Source organism: Zootoca vivipara, chromosome 11 (assembly GCF_963506605.1).
Source record: "Zootoca vivipara chromosome 11, rZooViv1.1, whole genome shotgun sequence".
In the NCBI taxonomy this organism is placed as follows: domain Eukaryota; kingdom Metazoa; phylum Chordata; class Lepidosauria; order Squamata; family Lacertidae; genus Zootoca; species Zootoca vivipara.
Genome location: NC_083286.1, coordinates 46142937 through 46167017, shown reverse-complemented (window position 1 = coordinate 46167017; position 24081 = coordinate 46142937). Strand labels below are relative to the sequence as shown.

At 44.5% G+C, this 24081-nt stretch overlaps 2 protein-coding genes and 1 long non-coding RNA gene across 8 annotated transcripts in view; 2 read left to right on the top strand and 1 right to left on the bottom strand.

Moving 5' to 3' along the window:
- Positions 1-7840, top strand: part of OSMR (oncostatin M receptor) — a 40509-nt gene extending 32669 nt beyond the window's left edge. For all 3 annotated transcript variants that reach the window (XM_060280318.1, XM_035100383.2, XM_035100381.2), the window contains 4 exons: positions 1929-2114; positions 4044-4145; positions 5113-5274; positions 7412-7840. In XM_060280318.1, the coding sequence (XP_060136301.1) occupies positions 1929-2114; positions 4044-4145; positions 5113-5274; positions 7412-7590 (629 nt within the window). In that variant the 3' untranslated portion in view covers positions 7591-7840. The remainder of the gene's footprint in view (positions 1-1928; positions 2115-4043; positions 4146-5112; positions 5275-7411) is intronic.
- Positions 7841-8145: 305 nt separating this feature from the next.
- LOC132592809 (uncharacterized) lies at positions 8146-13167 on the top strand. The gene is made up of 3 exons (XR_009558333.1): positions 8146-8272; positions 10026-10074; positions 11362-13167. It is a non-coding gene; the product is annotated as an uncharacterized LOC132592809 (long non-coding RNA).
- A 1958-nt stretch (positions 13168-15125) lies between these two features.
- The window catches only part of RICTOR (RPTOR independent companion of MTOR complex 2), a 70513-nt gene continuing 61557 nt past the window's right edge, over positions 15126-24081 (bottom strand). For all 4 annotated transcript variants that reach the window (XM_035100375.2, XM_035100376.2, XM_035100377.2 and 1 more), the window contains 4 exons: positions 23908-24066; positions 22297-22420; positions 20729-20867; positions 15126-20632 (listed from right to left, as the gene is read on the bottom strand). In XM_035100375.2, the coding sequence (XP_034956266.1) occupies positions 20564-20632; positions 20729-20867; positions 22297-22420; positions 23908-24066 (491 nt within the window). In that variant the 3' untranslated portion in view covers positions 15126-20563. The remainder of the gene's footprint in view (positions 20633-20728; positions 20868-22296; positions 22421-23907; positions 24067-24081) is intronic.

The window sequence follows — 24081 nt, the reverse complement described above, 5'->3', positions numbered from 1 at the left end:
CATGTTCGTAGCTTCGAGAACACTGTCCAACCATCTTGTCCTCTGTCGTCCCCTTCTCCTAGTGCCCTCAATCTTTCCCAACATCAGGGTCTTTTCCAAGGATTCTTCTCTTCTCATGAGGTGGCCAAAGTATTGGAGCCTCAGCTTCACGATCTGTCCTTCCAGGGAGCACTCAGGGCTGATTTCCTTAAGAATGGATAGGTTTGATCTTCTAGCAGTCCATGGGACTCTCAAGAGTCTCCTCCAGCACCTATATACCTTCTTATACCTTCCTATACCTGAAGGAGCGTCTCCACCCCCATCGTTCTGCCCGGACACTGAGGTCCAGTACCGAGGGCCTTCTGGCGGTTCCCTCGTTGCGAGAAGCCAAGTTGCAGGGAACCAGGCAGAGGGCCTTCTCGGTGGTGGCGCCCGCCCTGTGGAATGCCCTCCCTTCAGATGTCAAGACATCTGAAGGCAGCCCTTTTAGGGAGGCTTTTAATGTTTAATAGATTATTTTATTTCATTTTTCTGTTGTAAGCCACCCCGAGTGGCTGGGGAAACCCAGCCAGATGGGCGGGGTATAAATAATAAATTTATTATTATTATTATTATTATTATTATTATTATTATTATTATTATTATTATTATTATCTCTGACTCAGACTCGCTTTCTCTCTCACGGACTAAACCAACCGACAGACCCCACTCTTAGAACTCTCAACTCTCAACCCTCCACTTTTAGCCCTCAACTCCACCAACTCAACTAACTCCTAAAACTCCCCCAGTGTTTTTTATACCCTAGCTGACTCCGCCCCCTGGGCTCTCATTGGGCAGACAGTTAACTCTTTCACTCTCATACTGGGATTACATCACTAGCATAATAGGCAAACGCCACAATGGGTAACACTAAAAAAAAATCAATTTTGTATTATTTCTCTCTCATGGGGTTGTTACATGGGGTTGTAACAGATTTAATGACTGGTTATGTGTGAGCCAAGCTGTGGTTTAGAGAGACATTAATGAACCCAGCTTCCTCTTCACCTCATTCACTCCCTCTCATCTCTTGTCCTGAGTGGTTGAGAGGAAGAGTTTGAGAGGTCTTGTTTCCAAAGCACATAACATCCACAATCTGCTGTGTTGTCTGGAACCAAAACTGCACTCAATGTCAATTGTGGTTAAATTTGAAAAAGCTATCTTCAGGGGGGGAAAGTATCAAGTAGGTCTGCTTTAAACCAAGAGTCAGCAACCTTTTTCTGTTGATGGCCACATTTCCTTTGAGGGCAATCTGGGCAGTAGTCACAAGTGAATAGAAGTGCCCCCCCCTACTTTCTTTCTGCTGCCCCCTTCTCTCTGCTTATTTTTTCACTTCCTAGTCAAATGCAGGAATTGGGCCAAAGCCTTAGGATCATAGTTTGTTCACCTCTGTTTTGACCTAACCCAGGCATCCCCAAACGTCGGCCCTCCAGATGTTTTGGACTACAATTCCCATCATCCCTTACCACTGGTCCTCTTAGCTAGGGATCATGGGAGTTGTAGGCCAAAACATCTGGAGGGCCAATGTTTGGGGATGCCTGACCTAACCATTGCTAATGTTAACCACGGTCTCTCTGGACAACATGATAAACCATGGTTAAAAGCAAGCAGCAGTGAAAGCTGTAGAAATTCTGCTCCTGGCCACAAAGGAGTAGGAGAAAGGGATGAGCCTGTGACTCAATGCAGCTCATTCACATGCTAAGTTTGACATTCAGATGTGGTCATTATCTCATTAGTTTGTCTAACCTGATGCAACAAAATACTTGGGTTTGCAACTTTTGGCTCTCCATGTTGTGATATGCGCCTTGCTTCCTTGAGCGTTCCAGGGACAACACTACAAAGTTCAGTGTCCCTTGGGTGAGATAGCACTCAAAGCTCTTAACTAATATATACTACAATATACTGCTTTTTAGGGAACATGAATTGCAGCATGGAAGACACACAGAATAACACAGAACATGGCATTTATATTGCTTGGCAGTCTCAAAGCAGGTTTGATGGCTACGTCGTGGACTGGTGCAACAACCCGAAGTCCCATCTTTGTGACTTTCAGTGGAAGAAGTTCGGCCCCAATGACTCCAGTGCTCTCATTACACTTGGTAGGAACAGCATACCATTGTCATTGAATGACTAATTCTTGAGCTGAAGAGGAAGTGAAACTTCTTATAACTTTCTCCAGGAGAAAGCTGGGGGTACAGTGATGAAGCTATCCATTTTTATCAATAACTCAGTGGTGTGTGTGTGTGTGTGTGTGTATACACACATACACCAACCATTGACTGCAGTATTCCCTTGGATTGTCCTCATCGGTGGGGGGCAGATGGCTTGATAGGCATGGTTCCAGAGAGTAGCATTTCAGGGCATCATATTCTATGCCCAATGCTATTTAACATCTGCTATGGGAGTGGTCATGAGGGACCCAGGTGGCGCTGTGGGTTAAACCACAGAGCCTAGGGCTTGCTGATCAGAAGGTCAGTGGTTCAAATCCCTGTGACGGAGTGAGCTCCCGTTGCTCGGTCCCAGCTCCTGCCAACCTAGCAGTTCAAAAGCACATCAAAATGCAAGTAGATAAATAGGAACCGCTACAGCGGGAAGGTAAACAGCGTTTCCGTGCACTGCTCTGGTTCACCAGAAGTGGCTTTGTCATGCTGGCCACATGACCTGGAAGCTATACGTCGGCTCCCTCGGCCAATAATGCGAGATGAGCGCGCAACCCCAGAGTCGGTCACGACTGGACCTAATGGTCAGGGGTCCCTTTACCTTTACCTATTGGAGTGGCCATAAGATCTGGAGCAAAGTGTATTTTTCTGTAACATCTGAGTCAGGAGCATGTCCTGAATTGTTTCCCAGATGCAATAATAGGCTGGATGAGGGCTAGCTAAGTGAACACTGAGAAGATCTTAAGGGCCTGTGGTTCCCAGGCCCAAGAATTCAAATGCCTGCCTGTGCTGGATGAGGTTGCAGTTCTTCTGCTGGAGCAGATACATCGTTTGGGACAGGGCTTTTTTTCCAGCCAGAACTTGCCAGAACTCTGTTCCGGCATCTCTCAGGTGGGTGCCATTGCCATTCGAAAAGAGCAAGGGAGGTGTTCATGGTGAGTTTTGGCACCTCTTTTCCTAGCGAAACAGCGCTGGTTTAGGAGCAAATCAATCATTATTAGAGGCCCAAGTGACCTGTGTGGCATGCAGATCCTTAAAAACTAAGAGTAATGCATATGTTGTTTGATGAGCCACTCAGTACTCTAGTTTCGCATTTTGCACTAGTTGTAGCTTCTGAACCAAGTGCAAGGACCAGTGGCGGACCTTCATGCTCCGGCACCGGGGGCGGAGAGCAGGCGGGGACGGGGCTGGCATGTGTTCTGGGGTGTGACGCACCGCCTGTGGGGGCGTGGCACAGGTTCTGGGGGCATGGCGCGCCGCCCACGGGCAAGGTGGGCAGCCGCTATGGCACCCTCGGGGGCGTGCTGCCCAGGGCGGAGCGCCCCTATCGCCCCCCTCTTCCTACACCCCTGGCAAGGGCAACCCCGCAGAGTGCATTACAGTAAACTAAATGTGAGGTTTTTGATGCCTGGACCATCACGGGAGAGTCCATCCCTGTCCAGGAATGGGTGCAGCTGTTGTTTCATCCATTTATCTGCATAAATTGTTTTTTAATAGTATCAAAACATGGTTTAATTGTTCTTAGGGTTTGCCGAAATAATTTGATTGGTTCTAGAATTTGTTTTTTGGGTTTTGGTTTTGTCTTGCACGCTGCACTTTGATGGCTTGATGCTATGACATGGTGCATACATTTATTGCATAATAATCTGTGAGACTGGATGTATATGAATGGGGGAATGTGAGAGACAGCTGAAGGGAGAATGGGCACAAATTCCTCATGCGCAAAAGCACACCCAGTTTCATCTTGTTCCTATTCATTCCATTACTTAAATATCACATCCTTCAGTTGATGGCTTGCTCTGTTCAGTAAATGCAATCTGACTTTAATCTCTAAGTAGAAATGCTTACCTGAAATGTATTATGTTCTAGATGCTTTCGAATCTCATGTGAGATACACTTTCCGGGTGTATGGGACTATAGATGGTAGAGCCCATTTACTGGAAAAGAAGGCTAAATATCTTAACGAATCAGGTAAGCCCGTGGTGATGTTTGACTACATTGAAAATGATGTGCTGAACAAGTCTTCTGAAAACTAGTTCTAGAGCAGTGGTTCCCAGTAAGTACTATGGACCCTGTTTTTTCCCCCAAAAGCCAAGCAATGGACATGTTCCAGTGAGCATGGTGAGTTGTATCAACACTGCTTGCTGGACAGAAGCTAGACATATCTGTCAGGTTTGTGTGCGGAGAATCCTGCTATTTGGCAAACAATGCCCCTGGTGTTATAACCAGAATAGCTGCAGCTATGTCCAAAGTGTGCCCATGGCCACATCGTTAGTAGGAGGCCACGGTCTCTGTAATTATTATAACAGGAGGCAAAGTCCAAGGGAGTTGGGTCACTCAGTAGAACACTTAAACATGTGCTGAATCACATACTAATGGGTTTTTCTGAGTGTGTTTGTGGAAGTATCTTCTGCAGCTGGTTGTAGCCCATGGAAGTGCATGCTTCTGTGCATTTATTTATTGCCTTTATAGCCTGTGTTTTTCCCATTGAACTCAAGTTAGTATGCAAGAGGCTATGAAGTGGCCTCTAGTCTATGTGCTACCCCTTCCCTCCCCCCAAAAACCCTGTTTAGTTTCAGCCAGGTTGCTGCATGGTGTACCTTCAGACCACTGTATGGTGCTGATGTTGTAAAACAACAGAGTTTCTTACCAGAACGAAACTTGAAAAACGGGGTCTAGGTGAAATCCTGAGATTTGACCCTAAGTTGGGGTTTTTAGAGTGTGTCTGTCTTGGGAAGCAGGGGTGAGATGACTATTCTAAGATAGTGAGGACTTCTGAGAAAGAGTTGGCTCAATTCCCTTGTTTCCTTTTAAATTGGTGATGTTCTCAAAATGCAAACTTGCACAGGCAAGAAATGGAAATCTGACAGTGGAGCCAAGGTCAAAGATTGGCAGTCCAAGAAGCACATAACCATTTCATCAACATCCTTTCTTCCAGACCCAGCTCATGAGCCTGAGAATCTGAAAACACATACAGTGACTTCCCATTCATTTACCCTAACTTGGGAATTTGATCATCTCAATGAAACCCACCCAGGTTTTATCAGAGGTTACTATGTTTATGTGAAAATGGAACATGGAAACTGCACATTACATCCAGGTAATTGGTTCAACACCCAAAACGTCTTGTATTCAGGCAAAACACCCATGTTTAAAACCAACATGGCAGGGGGACTGTGCTGTACTAAGTAGCCACATCCCCATAATCATGTGTGGCCTCCCTCTGTGTCCACACATACAAGACCAACATGTTGAGAGAGGGGACTTCATGTGTCCCAGCTGATTGCTCAGGGTGCCAGATCACATGGAAGGCTTTGTGTCAGTGTTTGAAACTCCCATTGTTCTAGGCACATTTTGTGACAGGGAATTTCATTAGCGCGAGCAGATTCTGAGCTCTGGGCGCAGTACTGCGCCAAAGATTTCAGATTGAAACTGCAGAGTGGAAGGAAAGGAGGACCTTTTTCTGCCTCCCCACTTCCAGCTACTCTCTGAAGACTGAAGAAGAGAGCCTCTTAAGAATATTAGGGGGGTGGGCAGGGAAAGGACTAGACCACGTGAAAAATGAACATAATATTTTAGCTGCAGTTCATTAATTTTCAGCATTGTATTCTTGTTATTAAAAAGCACACCTAGACAGCCCGTTGTTGCGCCCATAACCTGGGTTTAAGGTGCCGTTTAGCTCTTAGCTTTCACATCTCGGTTTCTAACACTGATTTGTGTGCGCGGTTGTACACACCTCCCTCCCTGACAGCAGTGTTGCTAACACTTTTCTGGACAGTGGAGGATCACAGTGAGTCAAGACAAGAGTGCCAGATTAGCTCCCCTGGTGTGCCCATGTTGTGCCCTGATCCTGCATTTCTTTGGCCTCACACCATTCACGTAGACACCACTGTCAGGTGGGGGCAGTTTCACAGCGTTGCCCTACTACCATGCTCCCTCTTCTGCAAATGTTCACACCACATGCTCAGCTGCCAGGGTAGGGTTTACTTGGTTTACTTGGTGCATCTGGGGGGGGGGTACTCTGTGTAGTCCTACTCACACACTGTTTTTACACATGAGTATGATGCTCGAATAAGACGCAGGTGGTGCTGTGGGTTAAACCACAGAGCCTAGGGCTTGCCGATCAAAAGGTCAGCGGTTCGAATCCCCGCGACGGGGTGAGCTCCCATTGCTCGGTCCCAGCTCCTGCCAACCTAGCAGTTCGAAAGCACATCAAAAGTGCAAGTAGATAAATAGGTACTTCTACAGCGGGAAGGTAAACGGCATTTCCGTGTGCTGCTCTGGTTTGCCAGAAGCGACTTTGTCATGCTGGCCACATGACCTGGAAGCTGTACGCCGGCTCCCTCGGCCAATAACGCGAGATGAGCGCCGCAACCCCAGAGTCAGTCACGACTGGACCTAATGGCCAGGGGTCCTTTAAGCTTTAAATGATGCTCAAATAGGGTGCGGCACATGATTACTATGTCGAATGTCATTTAGGAATTGGTAGAAGGGGGGGAAATGTGGTTGTGTTATTGTTTTTCTAGAACCAAGAGATCTACCACCTACCTCAAGTACAAAATTATGTCTTGGTTCAGGGATGGACTTAGAACAAACAGAGCACCTCTGATCACCTCTGAGCTCAGAATCTCTTACGGTCCTGATTTTATCCACCTCCCTGATCAGTCTAATTTGGGGAGGGTGGAAGTCTTTTCGCTGTTGCCGCTGTTAAACCATTGGGAGTTCAAAACACTTACTTATTTACTGCAAACAATCTGGAGTTCTATCTCTGGATGCCAATCTACTTTCTATTTGCCCCTGAGTTGGCGTGTATTTTTCTTCTACTGAGCTCTGTATTACGGATGCTTTTTATGGTTTCATACAGTGTCAGTGTGACATGTGTGAAAGGGCCACCTCAGTTATAAATGATACTGCAAGTTGGGAAAGCCATGCTCTTCAGATCCAACTGACTGGTAACTGAATAGGTGGCCCAACATCAGCGAAAAGCATTGTGATTTTCATTCTGATTTCTATCATATGCACACACAAATCCACATTTGTGTGGCCCTATATTATGGAGATGATGAGCTTGTGCCCACCCAGCTCCCATCCGCCAAGACCATTGGCCAGGTTTACTGGGTCTGATGTGAACTGGAGTCCAAAAAACACAGGCTCCTCATTTCTTCTATATTGGGTGGCTACAAGAGCTTGAAGAAAGGAACTTGTTTACCTGCCATTGCCTTTGTTTTTGAATGCAGACCATCCAGTGCATTGCATCTATACCATTGAAGATCCAAATCTTAAGACTTTTACAGTGAGGAACTTGGAGTCCAGCACAAATTACGAGGTTGGAGTTAAAGCCTACAGTGTCGGCTCACAAGCTCTCCCTAAGAACTTCAGACAAGTATTGACACCCCCTGAGGATGGCAAGTCTTAATAGTCACTTAATTTATTAAAGCAGGGGTAACTAATGTAATGGCTTCCAGATGTTGTTCCCTGATCATTGGGCACATTGGCTGGAGGGGTAAATGTTACTTGCATATTTTAACAAGGCATTTATGTGTATGGCAATTGTGAACAAGCTCTGTAGTTTGCTGAATTCTGTCATTTTTCATCAGCTGCAGTGTTTTGACAATGTGAAGTTGTCTTATATAGCGGGAGACAAGTTTCATGTGTCCTTAGTCATGAATCCTGTCCTGATATGGAAGACTGATTTGTCTGCATTGGTGCCGTCAATATTTCACATTTAAGAAACTCCCTCCATCTTGGACTCCCTTCTCTTTGAGTATTTCTAACCATGGTATCTCTCCCAGTAGTTCCTTAAAGTTTTTGAAATCTGCCTTCTTAAAGTCTATATTGCATGTCAGTTCCACATCTGGCATGCATATTACAGAACCACCCTTCCCATTCATTTTTATTGAATTTTATGTGGCCATGTTTTTTTTCCTGGTACTGAAAACCAATCTAAAATAACATCGGGTGATCTGGGTACTGCATCTGTTCCTAATATTGTTTATTTATTTTTCTTCAACAGGAAATGGATGGCTGCAGATCCTTCTGCCACTTGTGATTGTACCATCAGTGCTCCTACTTGCTGTGTGCATTTGGAAAAGTGAATGGTGGGTTTAGCACAATTCATTAAATTAATCTTTTACATGTGAGGAGGGGTGCCCCACACATACAGTTCTTTCCAGTGAAGGTCCTGTGGCTCTGTAGCCCCCATGGCCCCCTCTGCATTTTCATCCAAAGTGTAGAGGGGATTGGCTGTGTGTTTCCCCCTTCTGTCATAAAGGTAAAGGTAAAGGGACTCCTGACCATTAAGTCCAGTCGTGACCGACTCTGGGGTTGTGGCGCTCATCTCGCGTTATTGGCTGAGGGAGCTGGTGTACAGCTTCCAGGTCATGTGGCCAGCATGACAAAGCCGCTTCTGGCGAACCAGAGCAGCACACAGAAACGTCGTTTACCTTCCCGTTATAGCGGTACCTATTTATCTTCTTGCACTTTGACGTGCTTTCAAACTGCTAGGTGGGCAGGAGCTGGGACCGAGCAACGGAAACTCACCCCGTCACGGGGATTCGAACCGCCGACCTTCTGATTGGCAAGCCCTAGGCTCTGTGGTTTAACCCACAGCGCCACCTGTGTCCCTCCTTCTGTCATGCCATCTCTCTAAAAGGTGATTACAATACTGCTGGTGCAGTGCCCTTCAGATAAGAACGACCCAGTTGTGAGTGGATCTGTAAGTGGGTAACGATGAAGTTAAAAACATAGCACAGCTGCTTATGTACATCAAACCCCAACTCCCTTGCTTTCTTATTAAGTGACCCTTTCACCCTTTATCCATCATTGTCTTTTCTGTTTCCCCCACTTGGGGTGTTGTATCTTGAATTAATGTGTGGTGAATGGGTCTTCTACCTACTTGTGCAGTCCTTCTGCTCTTCCCTTTGTGGTGTGAATAAACAAACCTAGAAGCTTCTGCTTAACACGGTTTCTTGTTTCAACCAAACTGGAAAACTAATTGCCAGCTTGGGAACAAGCCAGGGTGTCATTACGTGGAGCCAGCTTGAGATCCTGGCTTTTTCTAAAGTTGGTGTCAGAGACTGGTTGGACGTAGAGGAATTGGGGGGGGGGGAGGGAACCAGCTGGGGAGCCACTAAGGGAAGATGGCTCAGAGCCTGGACAGCTGCAAACCATAGTTTCCTGGTTTAGATAAAATGGGAAACGATGGTTAATTAGAGGCTACCTGGTTAAACTGTGGCTGAAGCAAAGGGGGTATGTAGACACACAAAGGCTTTTCATATCTTGGCTTATCAAGTTATGAAATGATCATTGACTGTAAATATATGTGTGTGTGTGCATGGTTCAGAACAGTGGTCATGGCCCAGGAGTGGGAGAATGAATAGCTCCTGTCACCCTAACAGGCTAATTCTTAAGTGCAGCTTCAAGGCTTGATGTCAGTTGTGGTGCAGCAGCAGTTAATTTCTGACTGGCACCTGGGTGATGTTGGGCCAGCAATGGGGAAGGAGAGAAGCACATTCACCACCTTGAGCTCTTTGGAGGAAAGGTGGAGCAATAACAAAACAAACTTGCTTAGGCTTCCCCTGATAAGCCGGTGGTGCTGTGCCTCCTACCCAGGTGCACTTCAGTTACCTACTCTGGGCAGAGCAAGGGGGCTAGTGCACAGCGTACCTGGGCAGGTAAATTTCTAACTTTATGGACAAACACGCCAATTGCATTTGACTGTTTCAGCTGATTCTCAGAAGACCGTTGTGGATTTAGTCCTTTGACACGACAAATAACTTTATCACTGCTGTGTTTTAAGCAACAAAATAAGTTGCCTTTCTTTTCTTATTTTCCCCTCCCATGCTTTTCTAGCGTGAAGAATTCATTGAAAATCCCCCATCCTGATGCAGCTCTTTTAAAGGTAGGATAAAATCACTATCAAAATCTGATAGTGGAGGACTCTATAAACAGTGAAGCTGGCAAAACTACCTTTAGGTGTGCAATGTGACTCTCTCCTAAATCTGTTCCGGGGTTTCCCCCCCAAACCTCCAGAGCAGATTTAGAGCAGGGAAGTTACATTGCACAGCTAAAAGTCATTGCATTCGTGTTACCCTTCAGTTGGCTACAAGCCCTAAGCTGGTCATGCTTTTGTTTAATTGATTTTTTTAAAAAAAATAAATAATATTTTATTCTTTTTTCCATGCAGAAAGTTACATTTGTTACTCAACAATTATATTCCAATTCAACAAAACTAGTGACTCCCCCCTCACCCAACATTGAGGTTTCTAACCCAAATTACATACAATTGCATTTTATCTTATCTTATTTCATCCTCTCTAACATGTAAGAAAATAGCAGAGCATATTAAGAAACACTTCAAACTCCACTGTGGTCTTAATGTGTGGGAAATAACTTTTTATAGAGCCTAGATTCTAAAATACAGTCATACCTCGGTTTAAGCACGCTTCGGTTTGAGTATTTTCAGTTTAAGTACTCCGTGGACCCAGATTAATCCACTTTCCATTACTTTCAATGGGAAAGTTCGCTTCAGGTTTAGTACGGACTTCCATAACCAATTACACTCATACTTCAGGTTAAGTACGCTTCAGGTTGAGTACTCCACGGACCCGTCTGGAACAGACTTATCCACTTTCCAGTACTTTCAATGGGAAAGTTCTTTTCAGGTTAAGTATGCTTCAGGTTAAGTACAGATTTCCGGCGCCATTGTGTACTTAAACCGAGGTACGACTGTAGTACCTTTTGTCAGTGCCATCAATTTTGCCATCTCTGCATATTCCAAGATTTTCATCAACCATTCTTCCTTAATTGAAATCCAATGAGAGTTAAGTCATGGTAAGTCCCACTGATATCACATCCAGCTGGACTCAAACCTGTTCCGATTGTGTTGGGCAATAGTGTGTGGGTCTCTAGAAACAAATATGCTAGCCTAGTGTTCCTTTTGCCCTGCATACTTTCCAGGGTTCTAAAATGCACAAGGAAACCTCCTTGGCTGCAGGAAGCTGCCTGAGCAAGGTGCCCTCCGTGCGTTGGAAGGTTAATGAGATGTTTTAAATTCACGCTCATCTACCACAGAAATGGAAGGAGTGGCTGGAGGACACTTTAGCCTGGATCCAGCCCATTCTTTTTTAGGGAGTGCTCTTTATCTTCATCTTTCTGAGTCTTGTTTTAATTTGCTTGCTTTCTGTAGATTCCACAGGTGAAGTCCGGACCCATGGAAATAAGCGACACCCCTCCCAGCAAACTACAGCTGATAGGAAAGTGTCCAGGTCCTGTCTGCAAGCAGCCTCCACTTCCAATTTTTGTGGAAAATTGGAGCTACTTTAACCCGCACGGTTGCGAGACTCTACCATCACAAAAGGCAGCAAGCAAGAAGCCCAACTTACCTCTGACATCTTACCAGCCGCTCAAGCGCTTTGGTTTTGGAAGCACCGCTATCAGCCACCCGCCAGAAACGAGTGAAGGTGATTTAGACTCTCCCTCTCAAACAGAAGTGTCTCTCGGTGTGGGTTCTGTTGAACCCAGGCAGCTATCGGTTTACAAACCCCAGCTGTCCCAAGAGTCCAGAGCAAACACACCTGATGCATCTGATGATGAAATGGCGCGTTTAACTGCTATACACTGTTGAGCTCTGTACAGGAGCGGCTTCTAGATCAACATCCTAGTCTCTGAAGCCGGACAGGTGGATGCGGTTTAGTCCTGCTGGCCACATGACCCGGAAAGCTGTCTGTGGACAAACACCAGCTCCCTTGGCCTGAAAGCGAGATGAGCACCTCAATCCCATAGTCGCCTTTGACTGGACTTAACCGTCCGGGGGTCCTTTGCCTTTTTTACCTTATGTGGAAACAAACAGAGGTGGTGATCCTTACAATCACTCCTTCTCATAGTGCAAATGGGGACAGTACATCACGGTAGAAGAATCTGCAAAGTGCTCTTTTTTTCTGCTTTCGGCTTGGTTCACACATTTAGGCCATGAACTTACGGTGCGGCAGAGAGAGATTTCTGCTGCACCCAGGCCCCTGCTGGCTCCTTTGGGTCACTGTGGAAAGAGGCAACTTTTTCTTCATTCTCTCTTCCATGCCACCCTTAATTCCTATTGAGCACAAAGGCAGGGAAATTAATTTCCAGTCTGGTATGGCTTCAGGGCTGATCCAGTTAGGGGAATGGGGAAGTTTTGGATCCTGTGGATCCCAGGGCGCTCTGTGTCAGGGCTTGAGATTGTGGCTTTTTCTAAAGCTGGTGTCAGGCAGAGGAATGGTGGGAGGAAGCAGCTGGGGAGCCACTAAGGTATGCTTGTCCCCTCTTCCCTCCCAGTCCCTTTTCCTTTTGTGTTGTGTCTTTTATACAGAGAGCACTGATATTTGTAAGCCAGTTTAGGTGCCTTTGGGGGGGGTGGGGTGGAAGAGCAGGGTAAAGAATAAAATAATATTTTTTAAAGGTGTACCATTCTTACGTCAGGATTTGCCTAATGAACTCCATCAGCAGAAGCCCTGGGCAAGGCCTTTCACTTGCGCAACAGGGCTTTCCCCTGTGCCCCCCTGTATTGGCTGGGGATGTGTTTCGTGAGACCCCTAGAACATGAAAGGGAAGAGGGGAGGGGGGGTTGTTCCATCTGGTAAACTGACATGCTTGCACAGACAGAACATTCAACATAGCGCGACCTTGAGTTTCACATAAAGCATGCACATTTCTAAGGAATTCAGCTGGAAATACTTGCAACTTTTAAACATGACTGGTCCAGTCATACCGTATGTTTCCCAATTAAATTCAGTCCAGAACCAAGTTGCACCTTACTGGTTTCTTTACATTTATATAATGCCATTTGGGATTCCTTTAAATGCTGACGGGGATCGCGGACCGTTCTACTGGAGCCAGCCGATCTTCTCATGCTTTCCACTTGAGTTGCATTTGAAACTCTTTGAGGACTCCTCAAGAGTTTCAAAAGCACTTTCCCATGTGTTGAAAGAAAATGCCCATAAAATTCAAGAGCGAAGTGCCACTGGGTGGCGATCTGTTGGTTCCTGATCACCTTAGGAGTCTAATCAGCTCCTCTCAGCAGCTACTTTTCTTGCCCAAGTCAGAGCCTCTCCAGGTGGTTTTTCATTTTGAAAGAAACAAAACAAAAATGTCCAGGGTATCTTAACACAGCTGCCCTTCCAGCTGTTGGAATGCTGCTCTCATTAGCCCCAGCCAGCCTGGGGACCGATGGTGTGGGATGATGGGAGTTGCAACCTATCTCGAGGGCACCATGTTGACTACTCTTGCTCTTCCGACCTCTATACTACTGGAAGCTATTGGCACAAGGTAGAGAACTTTCATACTACCGTCCATGCGGGTCCCGCTAACCGGAAATTCATCAATCTGCCCTTAAAGAATTATGCCCAAACATTGCTATACACTCCACAGATTCACTTATCTGTACAGTCGACTTCCTTACTTTTTTTGTGTGCTTTGCGGGTAACCATCGGCCATTTTCAAACAGAAACCACGGGGAAAGAGAGAGAGTGGGGACCAAGGTCAGACAAATCATACAGAAGGAAAAGTTGGACCTATCAGTGAGCAAGAGAGCTCTGACAAACCTGCTATTTCCTTTGGCTGTAGCGATTTCAGGAAGAAACCAAGGGGGGGGGGAGATCGAACAAACCCTGCATTAGAATATGAACATTCACCTAATGAACCATTCCCTGGAAATGCATTGTGCTTATAAAGCAGGACCTGCTTCAGTTTCACTACAGCTGAAGTGGTCGTGGCTCAGGGGTAGTAGGGCATCTGGACCAATGTTCAACCCTTGGCAACTCCAAATAGGGAGAGGCCCCTGCCTGAGATCCCGAGCAGCTGCTGCCTGCCAGTGTGGGCAACGCTGAGCTAGATGGACCACTGGGTCTGACTCCCACGTAAGTCAGCTTGCGTAGTATTAGGTTACAGTGCCACCTGGTGGGGAAAAGGAAAACTCCAGGTCAGCTTTAAAAGGAAACAAAAAATGAAGGGTGAAGGCAGAAAGCCACAGCTAATAAAAGGTCAAAAGACAAGACAAATGCTAAACACCAACAACCCTACTTGGTTGTTCAACGCAATTAGAATCACATGGGGAGCAGGGACACGCACAGGACCTGCCCCCCTCCACCACTTTCGTCCACGCATTGGCAGGCAAACATCTGAATAGGGCTAATGTCTCGATACAGTGGCAAACCTGAGTTGCAAAAACGAAAGGGATATTTACCTTAAATTTGCCGTAAGGTGATTAGCTTGGTACCCAGTAGCACCAAACGGTGCAAAGATGGTGAAACACCAGGCGTTTTACTTTAAGAGAGCAAGTTTAAAGTCCATTTTATTAACAATGCATCCCTTTGATAAGATAATGCTTCAGGAGGCTTTTAATGTTCATAGATGTGAACTGTACACGCTGTACAAAACAAAACAAAACAAAAATCCAAAAAGGGGGGGAAAAATAAGAGAAAGAATCCAGATGGGCAGATCCAATTGGGGACAAAGCCTCTTCAAAATTATACACAGCTCAATGAAATATCCATACAGAAAATATATAAATACTTTTTTCTTTCTTTCTATGTTACAGGTATACAATATAAATCAGATTTCAATGTCCATTCAGTGACCTACAAACAATATAACTTCCAAATATGTAGCAGCTTGTCAACTAAAAAAGAAAAGAAAAAAGGAAATATGACCACATGAGGTGGAGACAATGAACTTTGAAGTTTTTCATACTCTCTTCTCCCACTCCTCAGAATGATTAATTTACATAATCTCTAACATCACACATAGTTTGGGTTATTGGCAGCCACTATTGAAGCACATCTCCCCGCCCCCCACCCACCCACAAATTACACCTACAAAATACTGCCCCTCCCCCTCAAAACTTCTTGTGTTTTGTGCTAATCTAACCTTACGCAGTGGCAGAATGGCAAGTTCTCTCGCTCTTCTTTTTCTTTTCTATTTTTGGCATAAATTACATTTTTTTCAAATTAAATAGTGTCTATTTTATACAAGCAGGTCAAGCAAAAAAAAAGTGCAATTTCTGCATGCTGTGGCGTTGCTATTCAACTATTTTACAAAAGAAGAAAAAATCCAAATAAAAACCACGTCCTTGACTGAATTAAAAAATAATAATTACATAGCAAATCTGGAGGTTTGCGCTGAGATGTCTAAAAACAAAAGCAAAAACAAAAAACCACAAAGACAGGGCTATTGCCATTTCTAGAAAAAGGAAAATTTCTAGTAGGGATTCTACCATGTTCCCATCACCACTAGCCAGCATTTAATAGTGAGGTACATTTAACTGGAAAACACAGGCCCATCTGCAGGGTCACATTTTTCTGCACAAGAGGGCAAGCGGAAGGGTACGGTAATAAGGATTGTTACAGAAGGCAATCTAAAAAAAAAAAGTTTCTTTTTTCTATTAAAAGCAAAAAAGAAAAAGGATCAATATGTTTAAGGCAATATTCATCCAGAGTTAAGCCCTAAATTTATAAGTGCCTCTCTTTGGGTCGGACCCCATGCCCTCTGAAACTTACATTCACTTCACAAGTGGGACATCAACTTTACAAAAATCTTTATATATAGAGTGCTGCCAGAAACGCAAGCAGCCGAGCTGCCACCAAAATGCTTCCAGAATTGTATTTCTTCCTTATACTGCTATTTGAAGAGTTACCAAAGGACATTCTCTGTTGCCTGGCAAGTATTCTAGAATGTGTCGGAGAAAGCAACTTCTGAACGTTGTCGACCCATTTTCTAGAATACTGAAAATATTCTAGAGGAATGAAAACCGATGGTGCCTAATTAGCAGCAGCCTACATGGCGGATATTATGAACAGGGTCTTTTTAGGACTGTGTGGGCCTTTTGTCACGCATCTGACAATATGACTTGGATCTTCTGTGGACAGAGCTTTCCTGTCTTCCGCTCCCCTTTGCCCTTTCAAAAAATATGCTCCTGGGAGTTGGAGGGGCCTTTGGGACTAGAAGGGGAAGCCATTGGCAAATAGAGAGGAAATTGGCAGAAATCACCCTGCTTATGTGAGCAGAGGACCAACTTTGAATCCAAGCCTATATTGCAAGGGGCTAACACTTCCTTGTCTGATGATCAGACCTTTTAAAGACACAGAGAATTAGTAACAGCTAAAGGTTTTCTATGCATATCATATAATCAGGCTGCTGCCATAAATGTATTAAAGGAGATGTTGAACTTGAGGTACTCAGATCTAACAGTCGGCGTCATAGCCAATATCTAATCCTTAACTTATCTCTCACAGGAAAAATAGAACTCTTGCATTTGGAATGCGCTGAACCAAAGCAGGAAAAGGGTGTCAATTAAAAGTGTTCTCTCAAATGCAGCTTTTGGGAATACTACATGCTCCCCTTTCCCTCTAAAAGACCTGGAGAACTTTGGGGTCTTTTGTTTAAAATCCCTTCTGTCCAACTTTTACTGCAGTAAGCAGGGCAGGACAATGTGTGTGCGTGAGAGTGGGATAGCTGCATCTAAACAAGGGTCGGTTCTGAAGCACTTGGAATCTCCTTTGTGACGTGCCTCACAATGTCAGAAGGGGGATCAGTAGCACAAGGATTTCTACAGGGATCGGATGCACTGATGTCCCAGAAGTCACTGAGCCAAGCCTGCAGTTCCCACCCTTCTGCAAAAGCAACAGTGGGACATAGTATGAGGGGCATGGTCCGCACCACCCACATAATTCAAAATGCGATGCTGAGAGTTTCCCCACGTGCCATCGTATTTTCCTTTTCAGGGAACGTTTCCTATGGTTTTGGCTTGGTGCTAAATTCCTGTGTAGGAGCACCTAAGGCTACCCTGTCGAATTCTTGATCCTCCGAGCCAAATGCAACCGACCAAGTATATACAGCCACCCTCTGATTTTTCTGTATCTCGGAGACTCATGAGGTTGTCAAACACTCAGGCAGTTCACAATTCAGGGCTTTTGCATTTGGCTTGATTAAAGGTTACCCAAAGATTAAAGTTAAAGGTCATCCAAGTATACAACCAAATGAGATGCTACCGTGACTGGCCAAGGAGTACTCAGTTCAAAACACAGCTTTTCAATGAAAACCCATTGTGTTACACTCCAGAATATTTTCTGCCGCATCAAATTAATTGACAAATTAAAGTAAACGCAAGGTATCATATATGAAACACTCAGTACTGACATTATTACATCCTCGACACTTATGGAAATATGCTGCCTTTCCTTAAATGTACTTGAAAAAAATCACTTGGTGTTACTTTGCAGTTTTCTTGGTGATCGTCAGGATTGGAAGTCAGAGTTCTTTGCACTTAAAAAAAAGGGTTGTGGTGAATTTTCTGGGTGTAGATGCTGCAATCCAAGTTTACTGTTTAATTTTCCCTATTCATTTTTCATGTCCCTTCTTTAAGAGAGCTGGGTTGGAAAGCCTAACCACCTGAACAATTTATTTTGTTAAATATAGATTTATTTATTTACTTTAAAAAAGAGCCTCAGCTACCTTTTGTCTTGGAAGCAGAAATGTAAACTAGAGTTCATGAATTAACTCCAGCTGGAATCAGCAACCTATAGGCCTTAATTACTCTATCCTAACTGAGGTAGTGTTCACTACTACTGTATTAGATCGCGGTCCGTCCCCCCCCCCCATTTTAACCATGAGTACTACATCACTCCTTTGGGGTTTACACCACTATTTGGTTTACTGCAGCTAGCATTTTGGTTTTTGCAAAGGAGTTGTATTTAAGTCCAAACGATATATCTGTAAATACTGGCGGATAAGATTAATAGATTCCATGCGGTTAATAGGTAGGCAGTAAAGCAGCTGAAGCTCCCCACCAAAATCTCCAAAGAGCTCTGATGAAAATTGGGGGGGGGAATCTGAGGGAGCTAATTTTGCTAGGAACCCTCCATTTATAGGCCTAAAGGGGTTCTACAGATTAAATTATAGTGAAGGCCACATGACCCGATGAAAGCAGTTTTAACAAGTAATACTATAGGAAGGGGGAAATGGCCAACTCTTACTTGAAAGGAACCTCCACGGCCACTCCAAACATTCCTCTACAGCTCAAGGAAAATAAGACGTCTGGGTAAAGTGTGGTGGTGGTGGTGGGGAGGTGACAACTGCCTCTACGGGCCCTCTGCTCCTTCCTGTCACCTTCCAGTTAACAGCTTCCAAAAGTAACAAATGGGAGAAAAGTAACTTCAAAGACCTAGTAACTATTCTTATTTCCTCCCCCCCCCTGCCATCATCATATGTGAAAGAAGATCTCAAAACCTCTGCAAGCCCCCCAACCCCACCCAGTGTCGCATCCCTTGGAACCAAAGTCATCATCAAGTCAGAAGAGGTGAAAATGAGCCCGCCACCGAGACAACTCCTGTTCCTTGAAAATTATTTGCTCCCCAATGGCAGGTTAGGATGGCAGTGTGGACAATGCAAGGAAAACACGGAGGCTGGAGATGAACGCTGAGCTCATCGAGCCAGGAGAAAGAGGCTTTGGCAAAAAGTAAGCCATAGTGTGATGGGGAAGATGCTCTCAAGAGGAGCCACCGTGGTGAATGTGGGAGAAGAACAAAAGAAGTGGATTCGGGTGCTGTGTATCCAAAACTTCCAGAGGTTAAGAACTGCTCGTTCTTCCATCTGCCCTGTACAGGAAGGGCAAGGAGCCTAAGTGAAAGAAGGGCTCACGAGGAACTGCAAAAAGGAGCTTGACAAAAAGATGCCGGCTGTAAGCACTTGCCAGTTTCCTACTAAGGAAAGCAGTGACTCTTAGAGGTGGTTTGGCCTTTTAACTTTTGCAGTCTTCCCTGAGTTGTGGAGCATTTTTTTTTTTTTTGGAATGGCAATGGAGGTAACCTAACCAAGATTGGATTACGTGATGAAAAATTCAAATATTCTTAACGTTCTATAACATGGAACAAAATCCTACCACAAAAAGAATTAGCGCACTGATTAAGCTGTGATAAGGAATATGCAAAACTGAGCTAATTACACCTTGATAAGCAAATCTTTGAATTTGTTTAATGGGGGGGGGGGGAAGAGAGGTAAAAATGGGTGGACATATGATTGCCAGTACAGTCCCGCTGTACTATTTTCATACACAAGAAATTACAGAGTGACCTCAATCCACTACAGTCAGTCTTTTGTAATGAAAGTGGTTGGGCATTTGTATGTACAGGTTTGCATATATCAAGTTATTTGATTCTAGGGGGGGGTTTCGGTCTGGGGACAAGATGCACGTGTTTCAAGTCTGCACTTCTAGAAATTTAGGAATCGCACTAAGGGTGTGGGGAGAACTGACCTATATATTGTCACCATCACATCATCTGTGCAAAGAATCTGTGAAAGAACAATGGATTAAAGCAAAGGAGTGTTCGCTTCCGCATTGCACCTTTAAGGCTTTTCACTACCATTACCGGTATTCTGTTGCAATTAACCTTTCACATGTATAATCAAAGCTAAGTGGTAAGGAGAAAAATTAAAGACATGGAATGTGGTATTTTTTTTTCCTTGCCTCTTTCCTGATTAAAAGCAGCAACGGGTATATATTTCCTAGTTTTTCTTGATAAAGTATGCACCCTTATTTGATGGAAGTCATGCTTGTTAAAAGGTTTACATTTAGACAATTTACATACTAGATGAGCATTAATGTAGAAAACCCGACCGAACAACATGCATTATTATATGTACAGGGAAATTCTGATCCCAGGGGTCTGATAAGTGATTTGTTCTTTTCTTAAAAAATAATAATCGAACTGTAGTGAAGTTCCTTAATTGGTTCAGTTAACACATCATCACATGTAACTGCAACAAAACTGGACCGACTGCTAACACAAATAAGGATTTTTGCTGTTGTAACAATAACTTAAGACTACCCCAAGTTACTAAGGATTCTCTCTCTCTCTCAGAGACCAGAAATTCTCCAAGTAGTGTTTCACAAAGGTTAGGAAAAAGATCACAGAAAGCCATCATTAATCCCCTGACGTCCACAGTTCGAGCAGCTCCATTGATGACAATGGAGATAGATCCTTAGCTGCTCCGAGATCCAGGGTTTAAAAGGCATCACTCTCTGTCCTGAACGGAAGTTTTAAAAAAACACAACCATGTACAACACGTCCCTGCACGCTGTCCTCTGTTATTACGATGCTGCGTTTCAAAAATAAGTGAAATGAAAACCTGTGCAAGTGTTCAGTGCTTCGTTCTCCTTGCATATCTTGGTAATTGCTACTTTCATTGTTTTAACCATTCCCATAGGGCTCAGATGGATGGATGGGGAAGCAAGTTTCATGGAGGAGAGGTTCTGTTACTTGTACCCAGAATGCTTCTCTTCTCTTCGCCCAGTCAATTAGACGCTATTATCCGAGGCTACCGACAACTTCATATTTAACCACACCACAAAAAACAAGGGGTCAGGATTCAGCCGATGGGTTAGCCATTTGCTGATTGGTTGCTAGTACAGCTTCTGCTTCTTCGTGCATCTGGAAGTAATGAGATAGAATGTTGGTAAATTAGCATTAAAGACAAAGTCGTACTGGAAGCCTATCAAGAATTAGCTAGATTTCACTTCGACTCACTTGTAAAAACTGGACATCTTGAAAGAGCTCTTGTATGAACCTTCGGGATGGTAATCGAAATGTGCAGTGAGCTAGCAAGTAGGACACTTCAGAGTAAAGGCATATGTCATCGAATGCTTGGGGAAACTTCTCTTTAATTCTAATCAGAAAGAAAAAGAAACCAATTCATGTGCCATGATTTAACTGTTCCATCAAAACCTAATACCATAAACCTTTAGGGAAGGAAGCTGAGACAGCTATCTGATATTCCACGCAAATCAATGAAGACAAATCTCAGGAAATAATAATGTGAATTCAATCGAAAGAGGAACAAAAATACAGACTGAAAAGACAAATATGGAACTGAAAAGGCTTGAACGAGTCTAATCCGAACCTCAAAGGGCATATGCTCACAATTACTGCAGCATGTGATAGATGCAGGAAAATAGTTTTCCAAGATGGTCATATCCCCATTACCAGATGTTGGATTCAACTGCTGCAGATGTTACACTGACATTGTTGTGTCAAAAGCATATCAAAAGTGATATGAACCAAACACGCCCACAACAATCTTAACCACAGACATGGCATAAACTTGACATCTCACATAGCCCCTGAAGGCATGACGGCTAAGTAATTTTATTAACTCTAGAACCAAGTACAGCAACCACCTTTGCTAAGGGATTGGCTGATGGGTCACGGTTTCAATGGCATCTCTCAAAGGAAGGCTTTGCCACAATTGCCAAGGCCTCCAAACCCATCTAGGATTCTAGACTGGCATATGGGATAGTCTCCGCTCCCCACACCCCAATCAGCACAGATGATTTCTAACATATTCTCATTGCGTCCTCTTTGGTAAGAGCTGATGATGCCAGGAGCTCACCCACAACCTTCCTCCCCACTCTTCCCAACTCCAAAGGATTAGAGAGGAGCCTGAGAGGGCTACACCTGTCAGTTTGCATTTCTTAGTGCAGAAAGTATTGATCTGATGTGTCTCCTGTTCTAATTAAGTCAAGAGGGTTCTGGAAGCTTCTCTGTGTGAAAGAAACAAGCAGGAGGTTCCTGATGTTTGGGTTATTCCTTCAGAGAAGCTGAGTACAGCTGGCTTAAACTGGTCCTGTTATCTCTTTCAGTCAAGGTCATGCTGACTATAAATATAGGCCAGAAGGAGCCTGGGTTTCACTCTGTCTATCTATTTTCCTTCTGGTGTGGTGTTCTGTACATAGTATCCTTAGTGTTAAGGTTTAGACTTATTATAAGTTATTGTAAGTTTAAGTTACGTCTGCTGCAACTGGATTTCTTATGGATAGTGCCAATCCTGAAGGTATTGGAGTTGTGACCATTTATGCTCATTTGCCTTCAGTAGCAGTAAAGCTCCAATTGCCTTTGGTCTATTTTTTGGGAATCCTGCAACTTGTTTAAGTTTTTACTCCGCTATGTTTACTCTGATATGTGTGAATCTGCTCTGGATCAATACTGAGCAGAATTCCACGACAACATCCATCCCCCTTTCCTCTGCCTCCCTCAGCCACTGCTGACAGACTATTTGCAGAAAGCTAAAATTGTAGCGAGAAGAGAGTGCTACTTACGTCAAGAGACCTGTTTCATGTCCTTTAGTTCCTACTGAACTGCTCAAGTTGATCACTAATCGCAAGACTTCCTTTCTCAGTAGTATGCGGCATACAGGGGTATCATCTGGGATTGACTTTACACCTTGAGGGGGAAGGACATTTTACAGAATCAAAATCGTTCCATGCATATTCTATGAGAAGTGCCACACTTGCATTACAATGCCTGCCATTAGGCCAAGGACTCATTCAGATGTTATTCCCTCTCCTCAACACTACATATGGGGCCAAAGTCTAGGGCCAAGAAGAAACAAACACAGATCCTCCTGGTCTGGACCTTCATTTCTACATGCAATAAAGGAGACAGGGGAAAACAGAGGACAACATGAAGGAATTGTGTCACCCCAAAACACCATGCACAGAGGGTGCAAGCACATGTTGGGGAAGGTGGGAAAATGAACGCTGCCTGAATGGCCCTTAAGAGAACACACATCACCTTCCACTATTTGGCAGTTGTAATGTTAGGAAAAACCTAATAAAGGTTGCGGAGGACGCGGGTGGCGCTGTAGTGTAAACCACAACCTAGGGCTTGCTGATCGGAAGGTCGGCAGTTTGAATCCCCGCGACGGGGGGGGGGGGGGGAGAGCTCCCGTTGTTTGGTCCCAGCTCCTGCCAACCTAGCAGTTCAAAAGCACATCAAAGTGCAAGTAAATAGGTACTGCTCCAGCGGGAAGGTAAACGGCGTTTCCGTGCACTGCTCTGGTTGGCCAGAAGCGGCTTAGTCATGCTGGCCACATGACCTGGAAGCTGTCTGCGGACAAACGCTAGCTCCCTCGGCCTATAGAGCGAGATGAGCGCCACAACCCCAGAGTCGTCCGTGACTGGACCTAACGGTCAGGGGTACCTTTACCTTTAATAAAGGTTGCAGTCCTAAGTTGAGCTAGAGGAAGAACATGTTCATGCAATAAAGGTAAAGGTAAAGGGACCCCTGACCATTAGGTCCAGTCGCGGACGACTCTGGGGTTGCGGCACTCATCTCGCTTTACTGGCCAAGGGAGCCGGCGTACAGCTTCCGGGTCATATGGCCAGCATATATTATTATTATTATTATTATTATTATTATTATTATTATTATTTATACCCCGCCCATCTGGCCGGGTTCCCCCAGCCACTCTGGGCGGCTTCCAACAAAACACTAAAATACAAAAATCCATCAAACATTAAAAGCTTCCCTAAACAGGGCTGCCTTAAGATGCCTTCTAAAGGTCTGGTAATTGTTGTTTTCTTTGACCTCTGGTGGGAGGGCATTCCACAGGGTGGGTGCCACTACCGAGAAGGCCTAACTAAGCCACTTCTGGTGTGGCTTAGTTAGCATGACTAAGCCACTTCTGGTGAACCAGAGCAGCGCATGGAAACGCCGTTTACCTTCCCGCGGGGATTCGAACCGCCGACCTTCTGATCGGCAAGCCCTAGGCTCTGTGGTTTAGACCACAGCGCCACCCGCATGCAATACCGACACGCAAAATGTTCAGAATCAGGCTGCAAGTGCCTTAAAGAAAATATCTGACTTCTTCCCAATAACTAGAGGTAGGCAGAGTCACATGTTGTTATGCTTATAATAAAGCCACTTACCTATCACAATATCCGTACTCTTGGTGCTACTAGTTGAGCCATGAGATACAGCATCGCTGCATCCCGAAATCCCAGAAAACTTTGAGGAATGGGGGACCACATCCAAGTGATTGTGCATGGGTTTTCCACACCAGTCAGAATAAGGAATGTCTGAAAATTCTGAAAATACATACG